Source organism: Ovis aries, chromosome 1 (assembly GCF_016772045.2).
Source record: "Ovis aries strain OAR_USU_Benz2616 breed Rambouillet chromosome 1, ARS-UI_Ramb_v3.0, whole genome shotgun sequence".
Taxonomy (NCBI): Eukaryota; Metazoa; Chordata; class Mammalia; order Artiodactyla; family Bovidae; genus Ovis; species Ovis aries.
The window spans coordinates 50,907,586-50,932,421 of record NC_056054.1 but is presented as its reverse complement, the minus strand read 5'-3'; the positions used below and the strand labels follow the sequence as shown (position 1 = coordinate 50,932,421).

General features: G+C 39.8%; 1 protein-coding gene across 1 annotated transcript in view; it reads left to right on the top strand.

Moving 5' to 3' along the window:
• Positions 1-3,383: 3,383 nt before the first annotated feature.
• ERICH3 (glutamate rich 3) overlaps positions 3,384-24,836 on the top strand; it is a 126,881-nt gene continuing 105,428 nt past the window's right edge. Inside the window, exon 1 of the mRNA XM_012173877.4 lies at positions 3,384-3,623. Coding sequence (XP_012029267.3) covers positions 3,601-3,623 — 23 coding nt within the window. The 5' untranslated portion in view covers positions 3,384-3,600. The remainder of the gene's footprint in view (positions 3,624-24,836) is intronic.

The window sequence follows — 24,836 nt, the reverse complement described above, 5'->3', positions numbered from 1 at the left end:
AGTTATATATAGTGCTGCTAAAAGAAGGTTACATCAGATCGTCATGCATGTCTGCTATATCTGAAGAGAAAGTCCTGATGAGTTGATCTTTACCTGTGGGAGAAAATAAACCCTTGGGAAAACTTATTCCTCATCTGTTTATGCTTTCCTTCATTTGCTTGTTGAGTATACTTTTGTGAGAAGCACTGTGGTAGGTACTGAGGATAAAAGATAAAAGATGTGGTATCTGTTCTCAAAGTCCAGGAGGGTAAATTACCTCTCTGACTACAGGGACAATCTAAGCCAGGGGTGGACAAACTTTTTCTGTAAAGGACTAGATAAGTAAATATTCTAGAGTTTGTGAGCCATAAGGTCACTGTGACAGCTACTCAATTCTGTCTTTGTAACACCAAAGCAGCCATAGGTGATTTACAAACAAATGTGTGTCTCTGTTCCAACAAAACTTTACTTATGGATACTGAAATGTGAATTTCACGTAATGTTCGTGTATCCTGTGACATTATTTTTCTTTTGACTTTTTCAAACAATTTACAAATGCAGCAAACATTCTACACTTGTGGAATGTAAAAAACCAGGCAGCAGCAAAGATTTGACCCTTGAGCCATGGATTTCCCACCCCTGACCTACGAGATGGTCACTGATGGTTTAGATCTATGATTTCCAGGTTCAGCTAGTATTCAACCAAAGCAGAGATCCAGTCATCATTCTAGGAGTAATTCTTGTGTTTCTTCTCTCCTGCTTCTATCAACCTCTTGTCCCCAAAGCACAATTCCACAAGTCTTTGTACAAAACAGAAATCTCTTTGTATTTATGATACTACCAGGGACATCTGGGGACTTGTTTCCCTGTGAGAAAATGAAAATGACTCTAGTGACTATTTAGTCTCTGAAACAGTTTAATTTACTGTTTTTATTTTTTTCTCTTTTCCTTTTTCCCAATCTCCATACTAGAAATTAACATAAAAATTCCTTCTGGCTAAATTCCCAATGCATTCTCACAGTGAGCATTTTCTGAAGTGAAAATTAGTAGCTTCCTTGCAGTTTTCATCAGGGATGTGAAACTGTGCAGCTTGCAGGGGTAGTGAACTCAAAACCCATTTATGAATTATTACATGCTGCTCAGGGTACCTCACTGTCTGCTGCGTGCCAGATAGTCTTTCCTACAAAACCCTGAGTATCTAAATAGTGGATCTTAATTTTCATTCTCATTCCACCAGTGAGAGAATACCACTTTCTATTTGCACAAATGAATTAATATGTAACAACTAGTACTTATATAATATTATTTTATTTACACCATCCTTAGGGGTTGGTAGCACTTAGGAAAATGATGAAGTCTCTCTGTAGTCCCTTCTCTCTCCCTCCCAGTTTTTATCCAGGTGAAATCTACCTACAGTGAACTTTAAGGACATCATCCAAGGGAAATGACAATCAATAGGAGTAAGCTTATAGGGGGGGAGGGTGGATTCAAGTGCCATTTATGGCTGTGCAGTGATTAGGTATCTATCTGTAAGGCTTCCTCGTTTAAACATAAAATGCCACTTCAAATCACATATTTCTTCTTTGACAACCTTGGCCTCTCTCTAGCTGCTTTAGCCATCTCCTCCCCAAAGCAACTTGGAGTCCTCTGTCTCAGGACCTAAGCTATTGAGCTAGAATGCTATTGTGTCTCTGCAGAGATGGCTCTTGGTCTTTCAGGTCAGAAAACTCTGATAGTATAGAAAATTTGACTTCTGCAGCAATGCACAGGAGTTATAGGAAAAGGAATCTATAATTGTTAAAAACACAGGTTTTGGAACCAGAGTTGCATTTGAATCCTGGTTTTCCACTTAGAAGCTTCAGGCAAAAAAAAAAAAATAATAACTTCTCTGTGTCTTATGAAATGGAGGGAAAAAACCAACTTTAGAGAATAGAGGTAAGGATTAAGTGAGATAATGAACAGTTCGTAAGTGCTCAATAAAAGACCAAGGAGAGCATTTAGTAAGTACTCAGTAAAAATGTTAACACTTTGAAGAGATTTTTCTTGTTTCCTTCATTTATACTCCAAACAATTGTTACACGGCTGTTTGCCTCTGAGACTACTAAAAAATAAAATCGATATACACCATGAAATAGAGAAGCTCAGGTTCAGGTAGGGAAGGCAGCCATAGATCAGTAAGCAAGTGTGAAACACATATGTCCAGGCAGAGTGGGACCCCAGAGGCAGGAGTCATCAGCTCACCTGGGGATGTCAAAGAAGACAAGATTTGAGGTAAGAGTTGAAGGATGAATAGAAGATTGTCAAGTTGTCAGGGTAGAAGCATGTTCCTATGAGAGGGAAAGTGAAAATTTGGTCTTGCTAGAGTTTAGGGTAGCAGAGGCAGAGAAAGTGGTCATAATGCAGTTGACAAAGGATGCTGGGGACAGATGATAAAGGGGCTTGAATGTCATGTGAAGGAGACTGGACTCTGACGTTCTTGTTGGGCCTTTAGGACGCGTGAGAAAGCAGAATGCCATTAATGAGGTGATGCTCTTCACACTGGTAAGTGTGGCTGAGCTAGAACTGAGATCCATAGAGAACTCAGTCACCTTGAATGTGTCCAACCCTGACTTATACAAGGCAAACCTGAAGCCGGAGGTCAAATTACCCAGCATAGAATCTGACAAAGCAAAAACAGGGCTAGGAGTAGCTCATCTGAATCCTGGGCTTTCAACTTCCTCCACACCAAGGCCCACTTGAATAAACCCAGGCTTCTTTGTCTAAACCCTGCATTTTCCCTACTGGATTCAAATACAAGTTCCAGGTGTCAGCATGCTTCACTGAGAAACAGCATCTCTCCCACTTTCTGAATATCAGAACCCTCAGCCCTGTCCACCAGAAATGGTGACCTCAGCTAGGAGCAAGGTTGGGGGTTTTCCAAGGAGGAAATCTAGGAACAGCAATCTCTGGCAGTTGCAGAAACAAAATCAAAAGCCAGAGCTTCTTTCTTTGCCTGGAACTTGCAATCTAGGGTCTGTTTTACAATTGGAAACCAAGATATCAACACAGTAGCTGCTCCCTGCTCTTAATGAACTAACCCTCCCTTCCCAGGGCCTAGCAGAAAGCACACCAGCCTAAGCAGGGCGTGTGTGTGTGTGTGTGTGTGTGTATGTGTGTGTGTGTGCGTGTGTTTTCATGCCGCAGGTGCCTAGGGAACCTGCCCACATAGTGGGTGTGTGTGTTCAGATCGCAGGTGCCTAGGGAACGAGAGTCCTAGGGCTACAGCGCAGGGGCCTGGGTGTCCTCTGACATCTGGGCCCAGTAAAAGCGCTGGAAGCTGGGCTTCACTTCCAGCTCCCCTGGGCTTGGCTCCAGCAGCGCCTGGGCTTCTCTAAATCCTCCCTGCTTGCCTTCCTTCCCTCCTTAGCAACCGGAGGACGTGGATACCGCGGGCGGGTGAGGGCCTGGGAGGCTGCGTGCAGCCCGGGCGCCCAGGGGCGGCGGCCCAGCCCCAGTGCCCCGCGCACTGGTGACCGCAGTGCGGAACCACCCGGCAAAGGCAACTGTCGCGGCCCCGGCGTGCACAGGTCCCCCGAACGCACCCTCCGTGCCCGCCGCGGGTCCAAAAGGGATCCTGCAAAAATGAGCCATTCTCACCCTGCTGGGTAAGTGACAACTGGAGCTTTTCCACGACGCGGCAGGTGGCGGCTGCAGCCGCGGCCCCTCCGCCCGTTCCTCCTGCTGCTGAGGGAAGGGGCGAGCGGGGAGAGGGGGCTGGGGAGAGGAGGAAAAGAATACGGATTCTAGGTCGCAGCGAGGATGGCAGACATCCCAGGCTTCGTATCTCCCCTCTCCCCTTCCTCACTTCTTTCCATGACGTTTGCCCCCTTTGAAATGTTCACTCAGGAAGGATTTAAAAATGGATGTGAAAAATGCATACATTAAGCAGGGACATTAGCTGAGACCAAGAGGATCCTGCGTGGTGGAACATACGTGTTTAAATACAAAAGCAAAGGTCAAAGCATGCGCATTCGTTTGGAGAATCAAGGCTTAGAGATAAATTCTCACTGTGGCCTCTTGCAGTTAAACGAATTGTGCGTTGATTTAACAGGCATTGAGGGAGGTCTCCTGTGAGGGTACCCCATATTTCAGGATTCTTATCTGCCCCATCTCGAAAGGATCATAGGGGTTTTTTAAAAAAATATTGTGACCAGGGAGGTGGTGTGATGCAGGAAGGCAAGAAGGAAGAAGGAAGAAGGGTGCCTGTGTGTTTACACATGATCTCCTGTTGTGTTGGGCAGGGTGACTCCTTGGAAAACATATTTTGGCAATTATTCAGTCTGATTTAGAAAGTTAACACAGTCATTATTGGCTGTTGAAAAGAAAAAAATAAAACCAACCCTCAATGGATCTTGGTCCTTTCATTGGAAGAGAGAGTATCCAGTTTCCTTTTGAATTAAACAATGTAATGCATATTAGTTTTTTTTTATTATGATACATCTAGTAAGCAGATAATATCCTAGTTGATATTGCAACTAATTTGAAGATGCTTTCCTTTTTAATTGAATTTATTGCACATTTTCAAGAGCAGCAAATTAGCAGAGGACAACATATTTAAGATCATTTGGAGTTTGTGATGTCTGAAATACCACATTAGTCGCTGGGTTCAGTATTTATAGTCAAACTTGAAGATTTTGCTTTTTAATGAATTCTCTGAACGCAAGATATAAATGAAATTGTTTGAAAAAGCTAAAGGCCTATAAGGTGCCCTGTTGGAAGTCAGTTTCAGAACTTTTTGGAAAGTGATGAAACTATGCCTAAGTAAGCTTCCTATTTTATCTTAAATTGAGTTTAGTGTAGGTACTTGAGGGGATCCTTTGATTGCTCAGATGGTAAAGAATCTGCCTGCAATGTGGGAGACCAGGGCTCGATCCCTGCTTCTGGAAGATCCCTGGATGAGGACATGGCAATCCATTTCAGTGTTCAGAAGAATACTGAAGAATCAATGGACAGGGGAACCTGGCAGGCTGCAGTGCATGGGGTTGAAAAGAGTCAGACACAACTGAGCGACTGACACTTAGGTACTTGAAGGGTTTGATGCTGAACTTCTGTGCAGTTTTAGTTGCTGTGGGTCAGTGGGATGTAAATAGCACTATTTTTCTGCAACTGCTTTTTGTAGTGTCCACATTCAGGAAAATGAATGTGTCAGTCATGGTTGTCTTCCTATGTTTTTCAAGTTTTCGGCTAAGTCAGAATCTGATTAGACCGTTTAATCATCTATTTTCAAATGTGGAAAAGCCTGTAGCTGCTGACTAAATTGTGCATGATTAAGATTTCAGAAACTGAAGTGAAATTTTTCTGAAGCTCGATTAGTTCCAAGCACATGGGAAAAATAGGAAGATGTGTGATCTAGTGAAAGAGTGTGCTTCATGGTACTCTGCAAGAAAGATGGCGAGATGCAATAATCATCGTGCACTAAAGTTGTAGACACTGTGTCTCATTCATCTCTGTGCCCCCTTTGCTTATTCCTGTATAAAGTAGTGCTCAACAGCTGTTTGCGGAATGAATGATATCATCTGACAGTGCATCCAGTCTAGAGGTGGATGGATTCACAAAAGAAAACCACATAAGAGCTAAATATTTATTAAGTGCTTACCATGTGCCAGACTCTAGTCTACTGTTTTACAGGAAGTACCTCATTAATCTTCTCACTCACTTCATGAGGCAGATTCTAGTCACTTTGTTTCACACATAAGAAAACTGAGGGCTGAGAAGTTTTCAGAGATTTCACAGGTAGGAGGGGTCAGGGCTCTAATAAAAACCCAAGGAGTCCAGCTGCAGAGCCTGTGTGACTAACCTTGACACTATCTGCCTCTCATGGTCAAGAGCTGAGATGGGAGGGAGCCCTAAAAAGATGAAAATTCTCCATCAGATCAGACCAACCTCTGACAGGTGATAGTGGTACATAGCTATCAGTATTTTGATATAGAATTAGAAAATAATATTGTGATAGTGTCTATATGTATATATTTTTGTTTTTACTTCAAAAATAAATGAAAACAATAAACATAACAACTCCAAATGCCTTAAAAGTCACCCAAGAATAAAATTATTCAAATTGCTAAAGTTTTCCCTCAATATAAGTAGTCATTATTTTTCTTGTCTATGCTACCATTTGGAAAGAATAAAAGTTCCAGTAGCAAATAAAAGGTTTCATTAAAGCTGAGAAAGTTTTCCATCATTACTGAAGCAATCTGTATTTATTACATTTTAAGATTTAAAGTGGTAATAAAATTCAGTTGTACAGCAAAACAGAAATTTAAAATTCCTAAAATTCCGCCAGTCAATAAGATGCTTTCTCTTGGTGCTTGCTTCCTTAATTACAGCAGGAAACACTTGCAAAGGGCCTGGTGCTGACTTTGTTCCAATAGAGTTTGGAGTAAATAAAAATGGTCTTAAAAACTTCTGCCAAAGATTATAATAGAGACTTTGTTTCTGAGCTGCATTGTAATTTGGGGGAAGTCAACTATAACATACCGTTTCTGGCAATGCCGTCTCTAATGAAATTGTTTTAGGGTGGAAAATTTCAATTGATAGTCCCTCTAGTTTGTTCAATTTCATCCTGAGTTGCTGTTTGTTTGTGTGGGTGTTTGTGGGTTATGCTCTAGTCCTGGAGGTGGAATGGGGATTTTATACCCCTCAGTCATGCATGAGGATAAAATGATATGGCTCTTCTCTCTCCTTCAAAGGATCATCACTGAATCCATGTGCAGTTGGCTCCCTGTGTGAAAGATAAGCTTGGCTCTGAGTAGAGATAGTCACACTCATCTGTAAATTTGCTGTGAGGAGCTGGAAGAATGGGAAGCATTATAGTTTATGACAAAATAAAAATGCAGAAGATGTATGTTTGGAAAGATTATTCCAAGGTTTTGAAACTTTTCTTTTTTGGTTTAGACTTATTAATTTATACCTTTTAATGTGAAGATATGTTTCTATAGTAACAGAAGATGCTGAACTGTGATTTAGAAAGAATGATCATATCCTTAGTACTCTCAAATCACTCAGTTCTATTTCATCAAAGGCAGAGTACAAAGTGCTATAGGTAAAATTATCAATTTTTAGATAGTGTATAGTGTATATGTATATCCAAAAGTGACAAAGATTATAAACCAACATGTCATTTACATGTGGAATATCCATTGCATTTTGTCTTTGCCTTGTTTTTATCAATCCAGCATGGTATTTCTTGTTCTATTTTTTAAAATGATATATAATTAACATATAACCTTATATTAGTTGCAGGTGTATAACATAATGATTTGATATTTATCTACTTTGCGAAATGATCACCACAGATACCAAATGATCTCACGTATATGTAGAATCTAAAACAACCACCACAACAACATGAACTCATAGATACAGAGAATAGATTGGTGGTGGCCAGGGGTCGGGGGGTGGGGGAGCACTTGGAGAATGGGGGAAGGTGGTCAAAGGTACAAACCTCCAGTTATAGAGTAAATAAGTCATATGGACGTGATGTACGTCGTGGTGACAATAGTTAATAATACTGTATTTTAAATTTGAAAGTGGCCAAAGGAGTAGGTCTTAAAAGTTATCATCACACACGCACACACACACACACGTACATAATTTGTAACTATGTCGTGTTGACTGTTAATGAAACTGATTACAGTATCTTTGCCTTCCTAGCAAGTGTAGTACTTTGTAGTAGCATTCTAGTCTCTTTGTTGCTCACAGCTCCTGCCACCCAAATTATCTGTGGCACAGAATTTCAGACTTGAAATAATTCAATATTTGATTTCAAATTGGGTAGTTTCTATTTGCCTTCATATTCAGTATTAACATGACTTCATGGAGTAAATTGTTTCTGGTTAAAGGAGGTGAACTGAACACGCTCATTTGTCTTGGCTTCCTCTCTGATCATTTTGTTACAGAGTTTGATCTCTTATTTTATTTATAGAAGAGATGTCATCTCTTATCCCTTTGCTTAACAGACCTGTTCACATAACTAGATGGGAACGGAAAGGGATTTGTTATTTGCTTTATGCCTGCGTGCTTGCATGCGAAGTTGTTTCAGTCGTGCTCGACTCTTTGCAGCTGTGGACTATAGCCCACCAGGCTCCTCTGTCGATGGGGATTCTCCAACAAGAATACTGGAGTTGGTTGCCATGCCCTCCTCCAGGGAATCCTCCCTACCCAGGGTTCAAACCCCATGTCTCTTATGTCTCCTGCACTGGCAGGCAGGTTCTTACCACTAGCACCACCTGGGAAGCCCTATTTACTATACAACATCATTCAGTTCTTTGAAGTTTTCACAGATATATGACAAACTTCACATAGTGATCTATTACCCTTTTTTTTCAATGATCTGTCAAATTACAGCTCAATTAGGTCCTCCTTCAGTTGTGCTGGAAGCAAACCTTGGAAACTACTTGCAATCATATTTGTTGCCCAGTCAAAGCCATTTATTATATCAACACCTACATAATACTTCAAATTGTCCCTTTGTCTCACAAATGTTTTTCTAAGTTCAGTACACCCTAAGAAGACACCATATGGTGAGACTGATGCATTTCTTTTGTGAAAGTGGAAAGTTATTACAAAACGGAAAGGCGGGAGGTGGCTCAATATGGCTTGGAGTGCATTTTTTAGGCAGACCAGTATTAGGAGAGTATACGGAGGAAACTTAAAGGGTCTAGAGATTGATTCCCTTCAAATAATCCTTGCCTGGGTTCCCCTAGGAAATCTCTGGGTATCCCATGGGAGTGCATATCCCAGTTTACAAACTTCTGGGTTAGCACACAGGGTGCTCTCAAATGCAGGCTGCTGTGTAGCAAACCACACTTCTTTCTCTCATTCCCTATTGAAGATTGGCATCTCTTAGCTGTTAGAAGTAGAGACTTCCCCCAATTTATTTTGGTTATTAATAACTATGAAAAGTTTTTTGGGGAGACAAGAAAATAAAACATTTTCAATGTTCAACTGACTCATTATGCAATTCTAAAATCAACCTCAAATAATCCTGATCTGGGATGCTTATGTATTTTCAGGACTTTTGGTTTCCACAGATACCAGTTTCAATGAAAACTTCAGATTCTAGAATTTAGTACTGAAAAAATCCTTAAGCTTTAGTTGCTGATTTTGATACAAAACAAAAGAAGTAGTATGCATATTGAATCTTTGGATCTTTCCCTCTGTGGCTTACTCAGTTCCCCATACAAATAGTTGAAAATCATATATTCTTTGGAATGAATAAATGTCCGTCAATTTAAAATAAACTGTCCAATTAGGTGGGGTTAGGAACCAGAGATCAAATTGCCAGCATCCCCTGAAAAACATCTATTTCTGCTTTATTGACTACGCCAAAGCCTTTGACTATGTGGATCACAAGAAACTGTGAAAAATTCTGGAAGAGAAGGGAATACCAGACCACCTGACCTGCCTCTTGAGAAACCTATATGCAGGTCAGGAAGCAACAGTTAGAGCGGGACATGGGACAATAGACTGATTCCAAATAGGAAAAGGAGTATATCAAGGCTGTATATTGCACCCTGCTTATTTAACTTATATGCAGAGTACATCATAAGAAATGCTGGGCTGGAAGAAGCACAAGCTGGAATCAAGATTGCCAGGGGAAATATCAATCACTTCAGATATGCAGATGACACCACCTTTATGGCAGAAAGTGAAGAGGAACTAAAAAACCTCTTGATGAAAGTGAAAGAGGAGAGTGAAAAAGTTGGCTTAAAGCTCAACATTCAGAAAACGAAGATCATGGCATCCAGTCCCATCACTTCATGGGAAATAGATGGGGAAACAGTGGAAAGAGTGTCAGACTTTATTTTGGGAGGCTCCAAAATCACTGCAGATGGTGATTGCAGCCATGAAATTAAAAGACACACCTTGGAAGGAAAGTTAGCATATTAAAAAGCAGAGACATTACTTTGCCAACAACGGTCCATCTAGTCAAAGCTATGGTTTTTCCTGCGGTCATGTATGGATTTGAGAGTTGGACTGTGAAGAAAGCTGAGCGCCAAAGAATTGATGCTTTTGAACTATGGTGTTGGAGAAGACTCTTGAGAGTCCCTTGGACTGCAAGGAGATCCGACCAGTCCATTAAGGAGATCAGTCCTGGGTGTTCATTGGAAGGACTGATGCTGAGGTTGAAACTCCAATACTTTGGCCACCTGATGCAAAGAGTTGACTCATTGGAAAAGACTCTGATGCTGGGAGGGATTGGGGGCAGGAGGAGAAGGGGACGACAGGATGAGATGGCTGGATGGCATCACTGACTTGATGCCCACGAATTTGGGTAAACTCCGAGAGTTGGTGATGGACAGGGAGGCCTGGTGTGTTGCAATTCATGGGGTTGCAAAGAATTGGAGACAACTGAGCGACTGAACTGAAGTGAAAATTTGTGAAAAAGAGAAAAATAAGTTAAGTTTCTGCATTCATACTGGTTTGTGTCTTTTGTCACTTTTCTCTAAACTTGAAATCCCAAATGATACATTATGAATATGATCTATATTTTTAAAGAGGATGAGGAAAGAGGAGAATCAGTTGAGGCATTCAGAGGAAAACCTTTGACAGTACAAAAAAGGACATACATTTATGCTTTCAATAAAAATAAGGTAAATATAAATGTGGACTTCTGAGGTGGTATTAGTGGTAAAGAACCTGCCTGCCAATGCAGGAAATATAAGAGATGAGGGTTGATTCCTGGGTGGGGAAGATCTCCTGGAGGAGGGCATGGCAACCCAACCCAGTATTCTTACAGTTTCCCTTGCTTACTCACTCCCTGAGCTGGCAGTGAGCTTGTTCCTTATATGAGGTGAGAGTAGGGGTTTATCCAGGGGTTGGGTCAGAGGGGTGGCTCAGATAGTTTGCCCATCCCTTAGGTACTGTTGTGTGCAGGGGGCATGTGCAGTACCCCAAAGTGGCTCTGGGCTCTTCAAAGCAGCAGTTGGGTTTTTTGGTCTCTTTGTATCTTTTGTCCAGAATTTGACCCAGCTGCGGCAAGCATGTAGTTATTTTTCATCCCATATAGTTTCTTTGTATTTTGTTGCTGGAGGAGAGATGTGTTCAGGTGCAAGCACTGCAGCACCGCAACAAGGGCCCCCAGTCCCAGCCTGTCTCACAGATTGCATTGAACAGGACTTGGTTAGTGCCTTCAAAAGTAGATTATTTGTGTTGGACACTGCATTTTGACTTTTTCCTTAGTTCCTTGTTTTGCCCTAGCTCCTATGGTTCAAGCATATAGATAATTACTGAATAGTATGGTATACATAAAACCATTATTATACTTTATGAATTAAAATTTCAATGATAATTTTTACTACATAGTTCATTTGTATCTTGTGTTGGCTAAAAATTCAACCCAAATGTGTGTGTGTGTGTGTGTGTATGTGTTATTTGCTCAGCTGTGTCCAACTCTTTGTGATCCCATGGCTCCTCTGTCCATGGAATTCTCCAGGCAAGAATGCCAGAGTGGGTAGCCATTCTCTTCTCCAGGGGATCTTCCCGACCCAGGGATCAAACCCAAATCTTGTGCATTGCAGGCAGATTCTTCACCATCTGGGCCATCAGGGAAGCCCCAACCCAAATGTAATACTGCATTATACCTTTGTTTCCAGCCCAGAAGAAGCCATTTGGTTCTTTCACTACCCAGAGGCACCAAATCACTCTGTTTGTAGGGCTCCCAGTTAGGGAACACATCCTTCATTGACAAGACCATTGCTGTGCCTTGTTGTATCAGAAAATATATTTGAATTAAACTTATACACCTGGGAACTTGCCTTTCTGGATTAATGTCTTCCCAGAGAAAAGAGGAAAAGATGTGACAAGTTCAGTAGCCACAGCTGAAAAATCATGCTTTAGAGAGATTCTGGTCGATATTAGGATTAAAGGTTTTTTGAGAATTGTTGTCAAATTGTTTTTATAGTAAGCCACAAGAAATGTACTTAACAAGTGAAGAACATTTCAAGTGTAGGTGTATGGATTTGGATTTTTAAATAATTTCTCATTGTCTGGTGGGACCCCTGTCACTATTCCTCTTCTCGTCTCCTGCCCCTTTTGTGCGGTAAACTCTTTTGTCTATGGGCAGATTACCATGAGTTGCAGTTTCTTCTTGTGCCCTGTTCTCTGGGGACTGTCTTTGGAGAGTTTCATTATCCCCTTGTCATCCATCCGAGTTCCCTGCACAGATGTGGTAGGATCCAGGAGGTATGTTTTCTGTTTTGATGGATCATCAATGATCTTTTCCGTTTGTCAGCACAGATAATTCAGAGTCAAAGTGCAGTAGCTTGCATTTCTTTGAACCCAGGAAGCATGTTCTTTGGTACCTTTGTCTAAGTCCATGTTACCTACTTAAATCAATCACCTTTCTGGTTATAGCTGTGTTTGGGGCTAAATTTTGTCTCTCTCCTCCCCACAACTTTTTATGTTGAAGCCTAACACCCAATACTTCAGCTATAACTATATTTGTAAGTGAAAGTGAAGTCGCTCAGTCGTGCCCTACTCTTTGCGACCCCATGGACAGTAGCCTGCACCAAGCTCCTCCATCCATGGGATTTTTCAGGCAAAAGTACTGGAGTGGGTTGCCATTTCCTTCTCTAGGGAATCTTCCTGACCCAGGGATCGAACCCAGGTCTCCTGCATTGTACACAGATGCTTTACCATCTGAGCCATCAGGGAAGTCTTTAAAGAGTTAATTAAGCTGAAATGAGGCCAACGGTGTGGGCCTCAATTGAGTATGACTGTTGTCCCTATAAGAAGAGGAGATTAGAACACAGACACGTACATACAGAGAGAAGACCATGAGAAGGTATTGGGAGAAGAAGGCCATCTGTAGGCCCAAGAGAAAGGCTGGGGCTTATCCTTCCCTCGTGGCCCACAGAAGAAATCAACCCTGATGACAACTTGATGTTGGACTTCCAGCCTCTAGAACTATGAGACAGTACATTTCTGTTTAAACAATGCAGTCTGCAGTACTTTGTTATGGAATCCCTAGTACTCTTGCCTGGAAAATCCCATGGATGGAGGAGCCTGGTGGGCTGCAGTCCATGGGGTCGCTAAGAGTCGGACATGACTGAGCAACTTCACTTTCACTTTTTACTTTCATGCATTGGAGAAGGAAATGGCAGCCCACTCCAGTGTTCTTGCCTGGAGAATCCCAGGGACGGGGGAGCCTCATGGGCTGCCAACTATGGAGTCGCACAGAGTCGGATACGACTGAAGCGACTTAGCAGCACCAGCAGCAGCAGCACCAGCAGCAGCAGTGCAATGATACTACTTGTTTGCAACTCCTGATGCTATTTTTTTTCCAACTTGGTCCTTCTAAAGCTGAAGACGGTTTTTATGACACGTGTAGGATCACTGAAAATAAGTGATTTAACAATATGAGGATCATAGGGAGTGGAGATTGCAAGCCAGAAATTCAAAAAGGGAGATAAAAATGAAAGCACACAGAAAATATGATTAAAGGACTAAGTGAAGAGAAATAATTAAGGCAATAAGTCAATGATCTATACTAGTAAGTGTTGAGCTTTTCTTTTGTTAAGTCTGATTAGTAATCAAATTACTCCCCACCTCTCAGTGTCTGACACTACTTGGGATAGAAAATTGAACATTTGAAGCTGGTGATCCATTTCTCTATGAAGGTTATTATTTTCTTATAATAGTAATAAATATTTATAAATTAATGAAAATTCTTAGGGCAAAATATTGAAACAAGAGAAGACACAGCAGGGAACTAAACAGACAATATAAATTGCACATAGTAGTTATGAAACAGCATTAAAAGCTAAGGATTTTAGATTGAATTGAATCATAATGTTTTATAGTAGCAGTTAATTTGGCATTCTCTATATACCATGGATGATAATATTTCATATTTGTGAATATTATGTGGCTCTCATTTTAAGAAGTTGTCTCTCTTCATAGCTTGCTCCAAGATATTTACAATAATATTGTTTCTGTTGCTTAGATTCAAATAAAACTAATCTGCTGTAAATTAGAATAATAGACTTAGAAAGGATCTCAAATCTCTTGGTACTAGTGACACAATAGATTTTTTATTTTCCCTCTTATACTTATCTATATTTTGAAGTTTTTCTATGTGGAAAAATTCAAAGAGAGAAGTGAAAATTGCTTGAAATCCTCCCATCCATAAATAATCATTTTGTTCATTTTCTTTCCTCTTCATTTTTCTGTGGAATATTCCTATTTTTAAGCAATACTATCAAAGCTCTCTTTTTAAAAAAGATGTTTCTAAGACTCTACTGTTTTATTTTTTTTTAATTTTTATTTTTACTTTATTTTGCTTTACAATACTGTATTGGTTTTGCCATACATTGACATGAATCAGCCATGGGTGTACATGAGTTCCCAACCCTGAACCCCTCTCCCCCTCCGTCTCTCTGGATCATCCCCGTGCACCAGCCCCAAGCATCCTGTATCCTGTATCGAACATAGACTGGCCATTCGTTTCTTTCATGATAGGATACATATTTCAACACCATTCTCCCAAATCATCCCACCCTCTCCCTCTCCCACAGAGTCCAAAAGTCCGTTTTACAGATCTGTGTCTCTTTTGCTGTCTCACATACAGGGTCATCATTACCATCATTTCTAAATTCCATATATATGTGTTAGTATATACTGTATTGGTGTTTATCTTTCTGGCTTACTTCACTGTGTATGATAGGCTCCAGTTTCATCCACCTCATTAGAACTGATTCAAATGTATTCGTTTTAATGGCTGAGTAATACTCCATTGTGTATATGTACCACAGCTTTCTTATCCATTCATCTGCTGATGGACATCTAGGTTGTTTCCATGTCCTGCCTATTATAAACAGTGCTGTGATGAACATTGGAGTACAAGTGTCTCTTTCAGTTCTGGTGGACAACATGGAAGAAATGGACAAATTCTTAGAAAAGTACAACTTTCCAAAACTGAACCAGGAAGAAATAGAAAATCTTAACCGACCCATCACAAGCACAGAAATTGAAACTGTAATCAGAAATCTTCCAGCAAACAAAAGCCCAGGTCCAGACGGCTTCACAGCTGAATTCAACCAAAAATTTAGAGAAGAGCTAACACCTATCCTGCTCAAACTCTTCCAGAAAATTCAGAGGAAGGTAAACTTCCAAACTCATTCTATGAGGCCACCGTCACCCTAATACCAAAACCTGACAAAAATGCCACAAAAAAGGAAAGCTACAGGCCAATATCACTGATGAACATAGATGCAAAAATCCTTAACAAAATTCTAGCAATCAGAATCCAACAACACATTAAAAAGATCATACATCATGACCAAGTGGGCTTTATCCCAGGGATGCAAGGATTCTTCAATATCCGCAAATCAATCAATGTAATTCACCACATTAACAAATTAAAAAATAAAAGCCATATGATTATCTCAATAGACGCAGAGACGGCCTTTCACAAAATTCAACATCCATTTATGATAAAGACTCTACTGTTTTAAAGTACGATATGGGCACTGCCCTCATAATGTTCCAGTTGTCTTCCTACTTCTAACTAAACTGAAAACTCTTTGAGGGTATAAACCACACCTCTCTATATCTCATGTTTGTCCAATATCCCTAGGATTTAGCTCAGGAATTGCTGACATATGTCACCTGTTTTAGTGACCATTTATGGTAAGTTCTAAGAGTATATTAGCTCATCAATTCAATTAATATTTGCTGAGTGCTTACAATATTATCATATTCAGCATATATTTATTTCCAGAAAGTCATTTGAGTTCTAGAAAAGACCAGAATAGTACATTTTATTTTTAAAAAATATTTAAAAGTCACTGACCTTCCTTAAATTTTGCCATCCTTGGGCAGTAGGGTGATTAGTAGGTATCAGACAGGAATATTTTCATTGGCAAGTAACAGAAAGCCAAATGGGCTTCCCTGGTGGCTCAGAAGGTAAAGAATCTGCCTGCAAAACAGGAGACCCGGGTTGGATCCCTGGGTCAGGAAGATACCCTGGAGAAGGGAATGGCTACCCACTCCAGTATTCTTGCCTGGAGAATTCCATGGACAGAGGAGCCTGGAGGGCTACAGTCCACGGGTCACCAAGAGTTGGATACAACTGAGCAACTAACACTTTCACTTAAAATAATAACAACACTTACTGTTTATTTCACAAGTAGTTGGGGGGTGGTGATTCTATTTTATGATATCAAGGTCCTTATTTTAAACTTTTTATGACCATCCTAGATCCATGCATGATAACTTTATAAAACCATCCCAAACTGAAAGGAAAAACATGGATGAAAAAAATGACTTTTTCAGTTCTAATGAGGTGGATGAACCTAGAGCCTATTATTCAGATTGAAGTAAGTCAGAAAGAGAAAACAAATATCATATATTAATGCATATATATGAAATCTAGAAAGATGATACTAATGAATCTATTTGCAGGGCAGCAGTGGAGATACAGACATAGAGAACAGACTTATGGACACAGTAGGGGAAGGAAAGGGTGGGATGAATTGAGAGAGTAGTATGGAAACATATGTATTACCATATGTAAAATAGATAGCCAGTGGGAATTTGCTGTATGATGCAAGGAGCTCAAACTGGTGCTCTGTGATAACCTAGAGGAGTGGATTGGGGTAGGAGGTGGGATGGAGTTTCAAGACAGAGGGGACGTTTGTATATCTGTGGCTGATTCATGTTGATGTGTGGTGGAAACCGCACGATATAATAAAGGATAATATTGTAATTATCCTCCAATTAGAAATAAATAAATTTTTAAAACTACAAAGGAAAGTAAAAAAAAAGATGGCTTTCTTTTAATCTGGGAGGAAAACATTTCTAGAAGTTTTCGTTAGACTTTCCTTTATATCTTGTTGCCCAAGAACTGCATCAATGAACATGCCTACTTACCAGAGTGGGAAAGAATAGGTTTGGCTTTCCTAACATCTGTGGGCAACAGGTAAGAGAGAATGGTTTGGGAAAGGTTTCTGGGAGCCAGTCAACAGTGTCCAGTGCAGAGCCTCAGTAACGAGCTGTCTGACTCAGGATATGGGTAGTCTGAGTTGAAATTTGCTGCATAGCTGCTGTGTGACCCTACGTAAATTCTCTATCGTGTCTCTAACATGTTTTTTTTTTTTTTTATCCTTGTGGAACATATGTCTGCTTTGTAGGTTTTGTGAGGATTGAATGAAATACTTTAAAGCATTTAGCACAGCGCCTAGCACATAGAAAGTGTTAATGTGCCAACTGAGTGCCTTAGAGCTTAGATGCAACATATGTGAGTAAGCCCAGCTTTCTGTAGGAGAACTACCATACCCAAGTCCTGAGCCAGATGTAGAGTTGCATTAATTGGACAAGGTATGCTAGAGAGATTAAATTTGGGGGAAGAGTTTTGAAAGAGGGGAGAAAAGATACCTGGACATATTTTTAAAAAGTAAAAAGTATTCTCTAGAATCAGTATTATAAGTACAATCATCATTGCCAGGGTAAGAGTAGCCAGTTGTGACTTTGAATAAGTGAAAGAAGACAACATTGTTTGTTTATTTAGTACACAAACTCTTAGGAGCCGGCAAAGGTGCTGTAAAACCAAGCAAAATCTGGCTTACCTGAGAAGTTGATACTTCAAATTTGTTTTTGTCTCTTTCAAGACTCTCTTTTGCTCAGGTTTTAGAACCTTGGATATGATACCAAGTGTGTGCACTAGGATTTCCTTTCTTAACTGAAAGATCTTTGCCTTCAATTCTAAGTAAGGAATTAATTTCTGATTTATCTCTGTTCATCTCCAAAATCTTTTTAAAAGTGAGTTTGAGTGCTTTTTCTCCTTGAAATTAGGCTCTCTGTCTCTAAATGCCAGCAAATGACTTTTTCACCACAATTCATAGGGATTTACATAAGGTTATCACTGTTAAATTCTTTCTTATAAAAACTCTCCTTCCCCCTCAATCAGACTTCAGACTGAGAGCTTTGACCCTGGCTGGTATCTTCCAGAATTGGAAGTAGGTTTAAGGAGTGGGCAAGGCTAATCTCAGGCTACAGTCTGTAGAGAGGGGTTTGAGGTTCCAGTTCTTAGTGAGGATATTGACTCAGAAGGGAAGAAGTCCTGTTTCAGGGCCAAATACAAGAGCAAGGAGGAAGAACTGATCCCAAAGTCCCAGGGATCCCAAGTGACAGGGAGCAGGGCAGCTCAAGAAGGAACCTGGGGTGTGGGACTGAAGAACATTAAGAAATTGTTCCGGGGAGTGTGGGCAGAAGGCTGGAACACTTAAAAGGGAAAACAAGCAAAGGTTTGAAGTATCTGCAGGATTAGAAGTGTGTGAAAACTGTCCTTATTTTTTTTGTATTTCTCTAAATGAAAAGAAATTATATTCCAAGAGGAAACTCAATGTTTCATTTAAAAAAATCGGAAATAAGCATGCCACAGTAGAAAGAGGAGCATGTTTGGAGTCAGGAAGATAGAGGTTTGAATCTCAGTTGTGCCTTATGTGAACTCAAGAAAGTCAATTTCCTTTGTGTCTCACTTTCCTCTTTCAAAAAATGGGGTAAATATAAATACCTCCCTTGCAGGAATGTTGGCACATGTTACAGACTCAATGAATGGCAGCTGTTGTGTATTTACTTTGATCTTTGTGCAAAGCATATGCTGCATATGTATTTTTCTCTGTTTGTTTTTTCCTCTGGTTTTATTTTTCAAGCTCTGTTGAGATATAACTGACAAATAAAGCTGTATAAGTTTAAGGTGAACAATGATGATGATTTTATATATGTATATATTATGAAATGATTGTTATAAGATTAATTATCAAATCCTTAAAATTTCATTCTTGAAGTCCATCAACCAAAAATACGTAAATATACAGCTCAAAATAAGTAGAAATAGACTAAACTAACTGAGAGGGAAGATGAATGTACTTCTAGTCCATAAATCACTTTCTTGTTCAGTTAAACTAATTTATTTTAAATGGTAACCTGTTTTTAAATTCATGGATCTTTACAATGAAAATTAGCACTGATCCACCTATTCATAACCTTGAAAATGAAACTGCCCTTTTAAAGAAACCATGATCTGAACAACTGAGAATTTTAATAAAATGGAAACTCTGACCCAGAGCATTTTTACTTCTCCAGAATGCTTAGTTTTCTTATCTAATTCAAGAACTAAGGACAAACTCAGAAACCTGCATCATTACATTGACATTGACAAATGCTAGAAGGACTGGTGAATTTTATAAGTACTTTTTAAAAAATGATTGATCATTTAAGACTTAGTCAACCTCTTTAACCTTTGACCGGATGTCCTTACTATTTTAAACCTCACTACTGCACATAAGAATTACATTTTAGAGGAATGAGACAATCTTTAAAGAGGTTGATTATATTAGCCTTTCCCACCCAACATGCTTGGTAACTTTATTGTTTTTGCCCTCATTAGTGGCTGTTTTTTTGTTTTCTTTTTCCTTTTTTTTTAAGGAGCTCTTTGCATCTATAAGAGGTTATATTCCAAGGTCAAATATAAACAATGACCGGACTTCTAAGCCAAGACAACCCACTGAAGCCTATTTGACATATAATATGTAACTGACTTAGCTGATGATTTACTAAAACTGTAGAATTCAACTCTCTTTGATTGCATTAATTCTATGGTAAATATGTAGCAAGTTTCAACCTGAGTACTGGGGATTTGTGTCCTATCTCTTTGGGACATTTTGCATATAATGTTTTCCTTTCTTGGATGAGTCTGGACAGCATTTCTGCCCTTGTCATCACCCATTTACATTTATTTTCTCCCTCAACAATTGTCTTGTCATTCAAGACCCAGTTTTGATTTCAGTTCTCCTGGGATACTCATCCTATGTGGGCATAGTTCACTTATTTGTGAAATGGGGTTAAAAATCTGGAGCATAGGGTGTTTTGAAGATTAAATGAGATCATATAGGCCAAATACAATAAGCTATTATGATTATAGCACACCAGACTGTCCTTCCATTGCAGGCATATCTCATTTTATTGTGTTTCACTTTATCACATTTCAAGGATATTGCTTTTTTTACAAATCGAAGGTTTGTGGCAACCCTTCATGGAACAGTATATTGGCACCGTTCCCCCCCCCCCCCCCCGCCAAAGCATTTGCTTACTACATGTCTCTGCGTCACATTTTGGTAATTCTTGCAATGTCTCAAATTTTTCATTCTTAAATTTGTTACTATGGTCTGTGATCTTTGCTATTACTACTGTACTTGTTTTGGGGCTCCATGAACTGGCCCATATTAAGACGGCAAACCTAATTGATGACTGTTGTGTGTGTTCTGACTGTTCTGGCAACCAGAAGGTCGCTCATCTCTCTCCCTCTCCTTGTGCCTCCTTATTCCCTGAGATACAACAATATTGAAATTAGGCCAATTAATAACCTTACAATAGCCTCTAAGTGGTCTAGTGAAAGGAAGAGTCATATATCTCTCAAAAGCTAGAAATTATTAAGCTTAGTGAAAAAGGCAAGTCAAAAGCCAAGATGGGCTAAGAGCTAGACCTCTTACACCGAACAGTTAGTTAAGTTGTGAATGCAAAGGACAAGTTCTCAAAGGAAATGAAAAGTGCAACTCCAGTGAACACATGAATGATAAGAAAATAAAACAGTGTTACTGCTGTATAGAGATCTGGATAGAAGATCAAGCCAGCTATATTTCCCTAAACCAAAGCCTAACCCAGAGCAAGGCCCTAACTTTCTTCACTTTTATGAAGGCTGGTAGAGGTGAGGAAGCTGTTGAAAAGTTTGAAGCTATTACAGCAGAAATTGGTTCATGAGCTTTAAGAAGCCATCTTTGTAACATAAAGGTGCACAGTGAAGCGGTAAGTGCTATTGTAGAAACTGCAATAAGTTATCAAGAAAATCCAGCAAAGATAACTAATAAAGGTGGCTACATCAAATGACAGATTTTCAGTGTAGATAAAAACAGGCTTATATGGGGAGAAAATGCCATCTAGAGCTTTCATAGGTAGAGAGAAGAAGTCTATGCTTGATTTTAAAGGACAGGCTGATTCTCTTGTTAGTGGCTAATGCAACTAGTGACTTTCTAAGCTGAAGTTAATGCTTATTTACCATTCAGAGAATCCTAAAGCCATGAAATTAAAAGACACTTACTCCTTGGAAGAAAAGTTATGACCAACCTAGATAGCATATTCAAAAGCAGAGACATTACTTTGCCGACTAAGGTCCGTCTAGTCAAGTCTATGGTTTTTCCACTGGTCATGTACGGATGTGAGAGTTGGACTGTGAAGAAGGCTGAGCACCGAAGAATTGATGCTTTTGAACTGTGGTGTTGGAGAAGACTCTTGAGAGTCCCTTGGACTGCAAGGAGATCCAACCAGTCCATTCTGAAGGACATCAGCCCTGGGATTTCTTTGGAAGGAATGATGCTAAAGCTGAAACTCCAGTACTTTGGCCACCTCATGCGAAGAGTTGACTCTTTGGAAAAGACCCTGATGCTGGGAGGGATTGGGAGCAGGAGGAGAAGGGGACGACAGAGGATGAGATGGCTGGATGGCATCACTGACTCGATGGATGTGAGTCTGAGTGAACTCCGGGAGTTGGTGATGGACAGGGAGGCCTGGTGTGCTGCGATTCATGGGGTCGCAAAGAGTCAGACACGACTGAGCGACTGAACTGAACTGTAAGTCCTTAAGAATTATGTGAAATCTACTTTATGTCTGCTCTATTAATGGGACATCAAAGCCTGGATGACAGCACATCTTTGACAACATGTTTTACTCAATATTTTAAGCTCACTGTTGATATCTACTACTTAGAAAAAAAAGATTCCTTTCAAAATATGACTGCTCATTGTCAATGTACCTGGTCACCCAAGAGCTCTAATAGAGATGTATAAGATTAATGCTGTTATGCCTGCTAATATAACATACTTTCTGCAGCCCATGGACCAAATAGTAATTTCAGTTTTGTCATATTATTTAAGAAACATATTTTGCAAGGCTATAACTGCCATAGATAATGATTCTTCTGATGGGTCTGGGCAAAATAAATTGAAAACCTTCTGGAAAGTATTCACTACTCTAGATGTCATTACAAATATTTGTGATTCATGGGAAGAGTCAAAATACCAACATTTACAGAAGCTTGAAAGAAGTTGATTCCAACCCTTGTAGATGACTTTGAAGTGTTCGAGACTTCTTAAGAAAGTCACTGCAGATGTGAAAATAGCAAGAGAACTGGGATTAGAAGTGTGGCCTGAAGAGGCGACTGAATTGCTGAAATCTTATGGTAAAATGTTGATGGCTGAGGAGTTGTATCTTATGGATGAGCAAAGAATACTGTCAAACAGCATTACATGCTACAGAGAAATTTTTCATCAAAAAGTCAATTGATCCAGCAAACTTCATTGTTGTCTTATTTTAAGACATTGCCACAGCCACCACCTTGCAGTCAACATCAAGATCAAGGTAAGACCCTTGAATAGCAAAAAGATTACTCTCTGAAGACTCAGACTATGGTTAGCATATTTTAGCAATAAAATATTTTTAATAAAGGTGTTTTTAATATAATGCTGTTGCATACTTAATAGAATACAGGTTATAAACATAACTTCTTTATGCACCAGGAAAGGAAAAAAATCATGTAGCTCACTTTATTATAATACTTCCTTTATTGTAATAGTCACCTTATTGCAGTGATTTGAAACCAGACCTGCAATATTTCTGAGGTATGCTTGTATTTCCTCAGTTGGATTTTAAGTAATTTGAGGGCAAAGACCTCAAAGATCCCTTGTAACCTTTCAACAGCCCCGGCCTATTACCTAATAAGCACCCTGTTGCATAAAACTCTATGAACCTCAGAGGTGTACTAACCAGCCTCCATTCAGTTTTATCCTCTGGCCTTTGAAATAGTGAAATCCTCCATGCTTCCCATGGAGGCTCTGGAAGAGTGTGTGTGTGTTTGTGTGTGTGTGTGTGTGTGTGTGTGTGTGTGTATGCAATGGATGTGGAAATGGAAGCTCCATCTGGGGCAGGAGAACCTGGCAGGACTACAGGGTAAAGTCTGGGAACAGGGTGCTCTCTCATCCCTGAGCTTTTGCATAGATTCCCTCTTCCTATAACAGTCTTGATGTGAATTCCTTCACCCTCTCTTCACATAGCCTGGCCTTTATTAGACTTTCTTCTACTGGCTCAGACTTCATTTCATTCTTGTGTTTTTGAATTGTCCCTCTACTCTCAACTCTTGATGTGCCTCCTCTGTGATCACAAAGCATGGAGTGTTTACCCCTACCTGAGCAGAGGTGTATATGTGGTTCCTTTCAGAATAAAACATTGCTAAACACTACAGCAGCAAATGATGCCATGCCCTGTACTAAGTGCTTTATTGGCACGATCTTATTTAATCTTTAACCTTGTGACCTTTCAAAGTTTAATCTTTAAGTTCTGTGGATGAGGCACTATTATTTCCCCCCTTTTACAGATGAGGAAACTGAGGATAATTGTGATTAAACAACTTGTCAAAACTCAGAAAGCAAAAGTAGCAATATAAGACTTAAACTGGATATTTCTGATTCTAGATGGTGGAGGTGAGTGGACAACCCACTGGTGACATGGTCTTGAAAATGATTAGAAATAGCATGACACTTTAAAAAGAAACCCAGCCCTTGTGAAACTGACTTAAACAACAGAAGTTTTACAGAAATTCTTTAGTACAGTTTTAGTTTTTTCCCTCATGTGATATTCTTAAAAGTACATTAGAGAACATAGCATTTTTTTCTCTTTTTTTTGGCCAAGTGCACATGGCTTGTCAGGGTGGGATTCAGTTTTACTGGCCACATGATGCTCTGTGTGTGTGTGTGTGATGCAATGGATGTGGAAATGGAAGCTCCATCTGGGGCAGGAGAACCTGGCAGGACTACAGGGTAAAGTCTGGGAACAGGGTGCTCTCTCATCCCTGAGCTTTTGCATAGATTCCCTCTTCCTATAACAGTCTTGATGTGAATTCCTTCACCCTCTCTTCACATAGCCTGGCCTTTATTAGACTTTCTTCTACTGGCTCAGACTTCATTTCATTCTTGTGTTTTTGAATTGTCCCTCTACTCTCAACTCTTGATGTGCCTCCTCTGTGATCACAAAGCATGGAGTGTTTACCCCTACCTGAGCAGAGGTGTATATGTGGTTCCTTTCAGAATAAAACATTGCTAAACACTACAGCAGCAAATGATGCCATGCCCTGTACTAAGTGCTTTATTGGCACGATCTTATTTAATCTTTAACCTTGTGACCTTTCAAAGTTTAATCTTTAAGTTCTGTGGATGAGGCACTATTATTTCCCCCCTTTTACAGATGAGGAAACTGAGGATAATTGTGATTAAACAACTTGTCAAAACTCAGAAAGCAAAAGTAGCAATATAAGACTTAAACTGGATATTTCTGATTCTAGATGGTGGAGGTGAGTGGACAACCCACTGGTGACATGGTCTTGAAAATGATTAGAAATAGCATGACACTTTAAAAAGAAACCCAGCCCTTGTGAAACTGACTTAAACAACAGAAGTTTTACAGAAATTCTTTAGTACAGTTTTAGTTTTTTCCCTCATGTGATATTCTTAAAAGTACATTAGAGAACATAGCATTTTTTTCTCTTTTTTTTGGCCAAGTGCACATGGCTTGTGGGTGGGACATACCCACAGATGTCAGTTGACTGCTCACTGATTGGTTGGTCCCATGCCTAGAGCTGTCTACCGTGATTATCACTGACCTAGCAGAGGGGCTGAATATTAAGTGCAAACATACAACTAGCTTTGGAAAATATGGACATCCAGAAGCCAATAGAATCAAAGTTCAATATTCTTTTGTGAATTTGAATA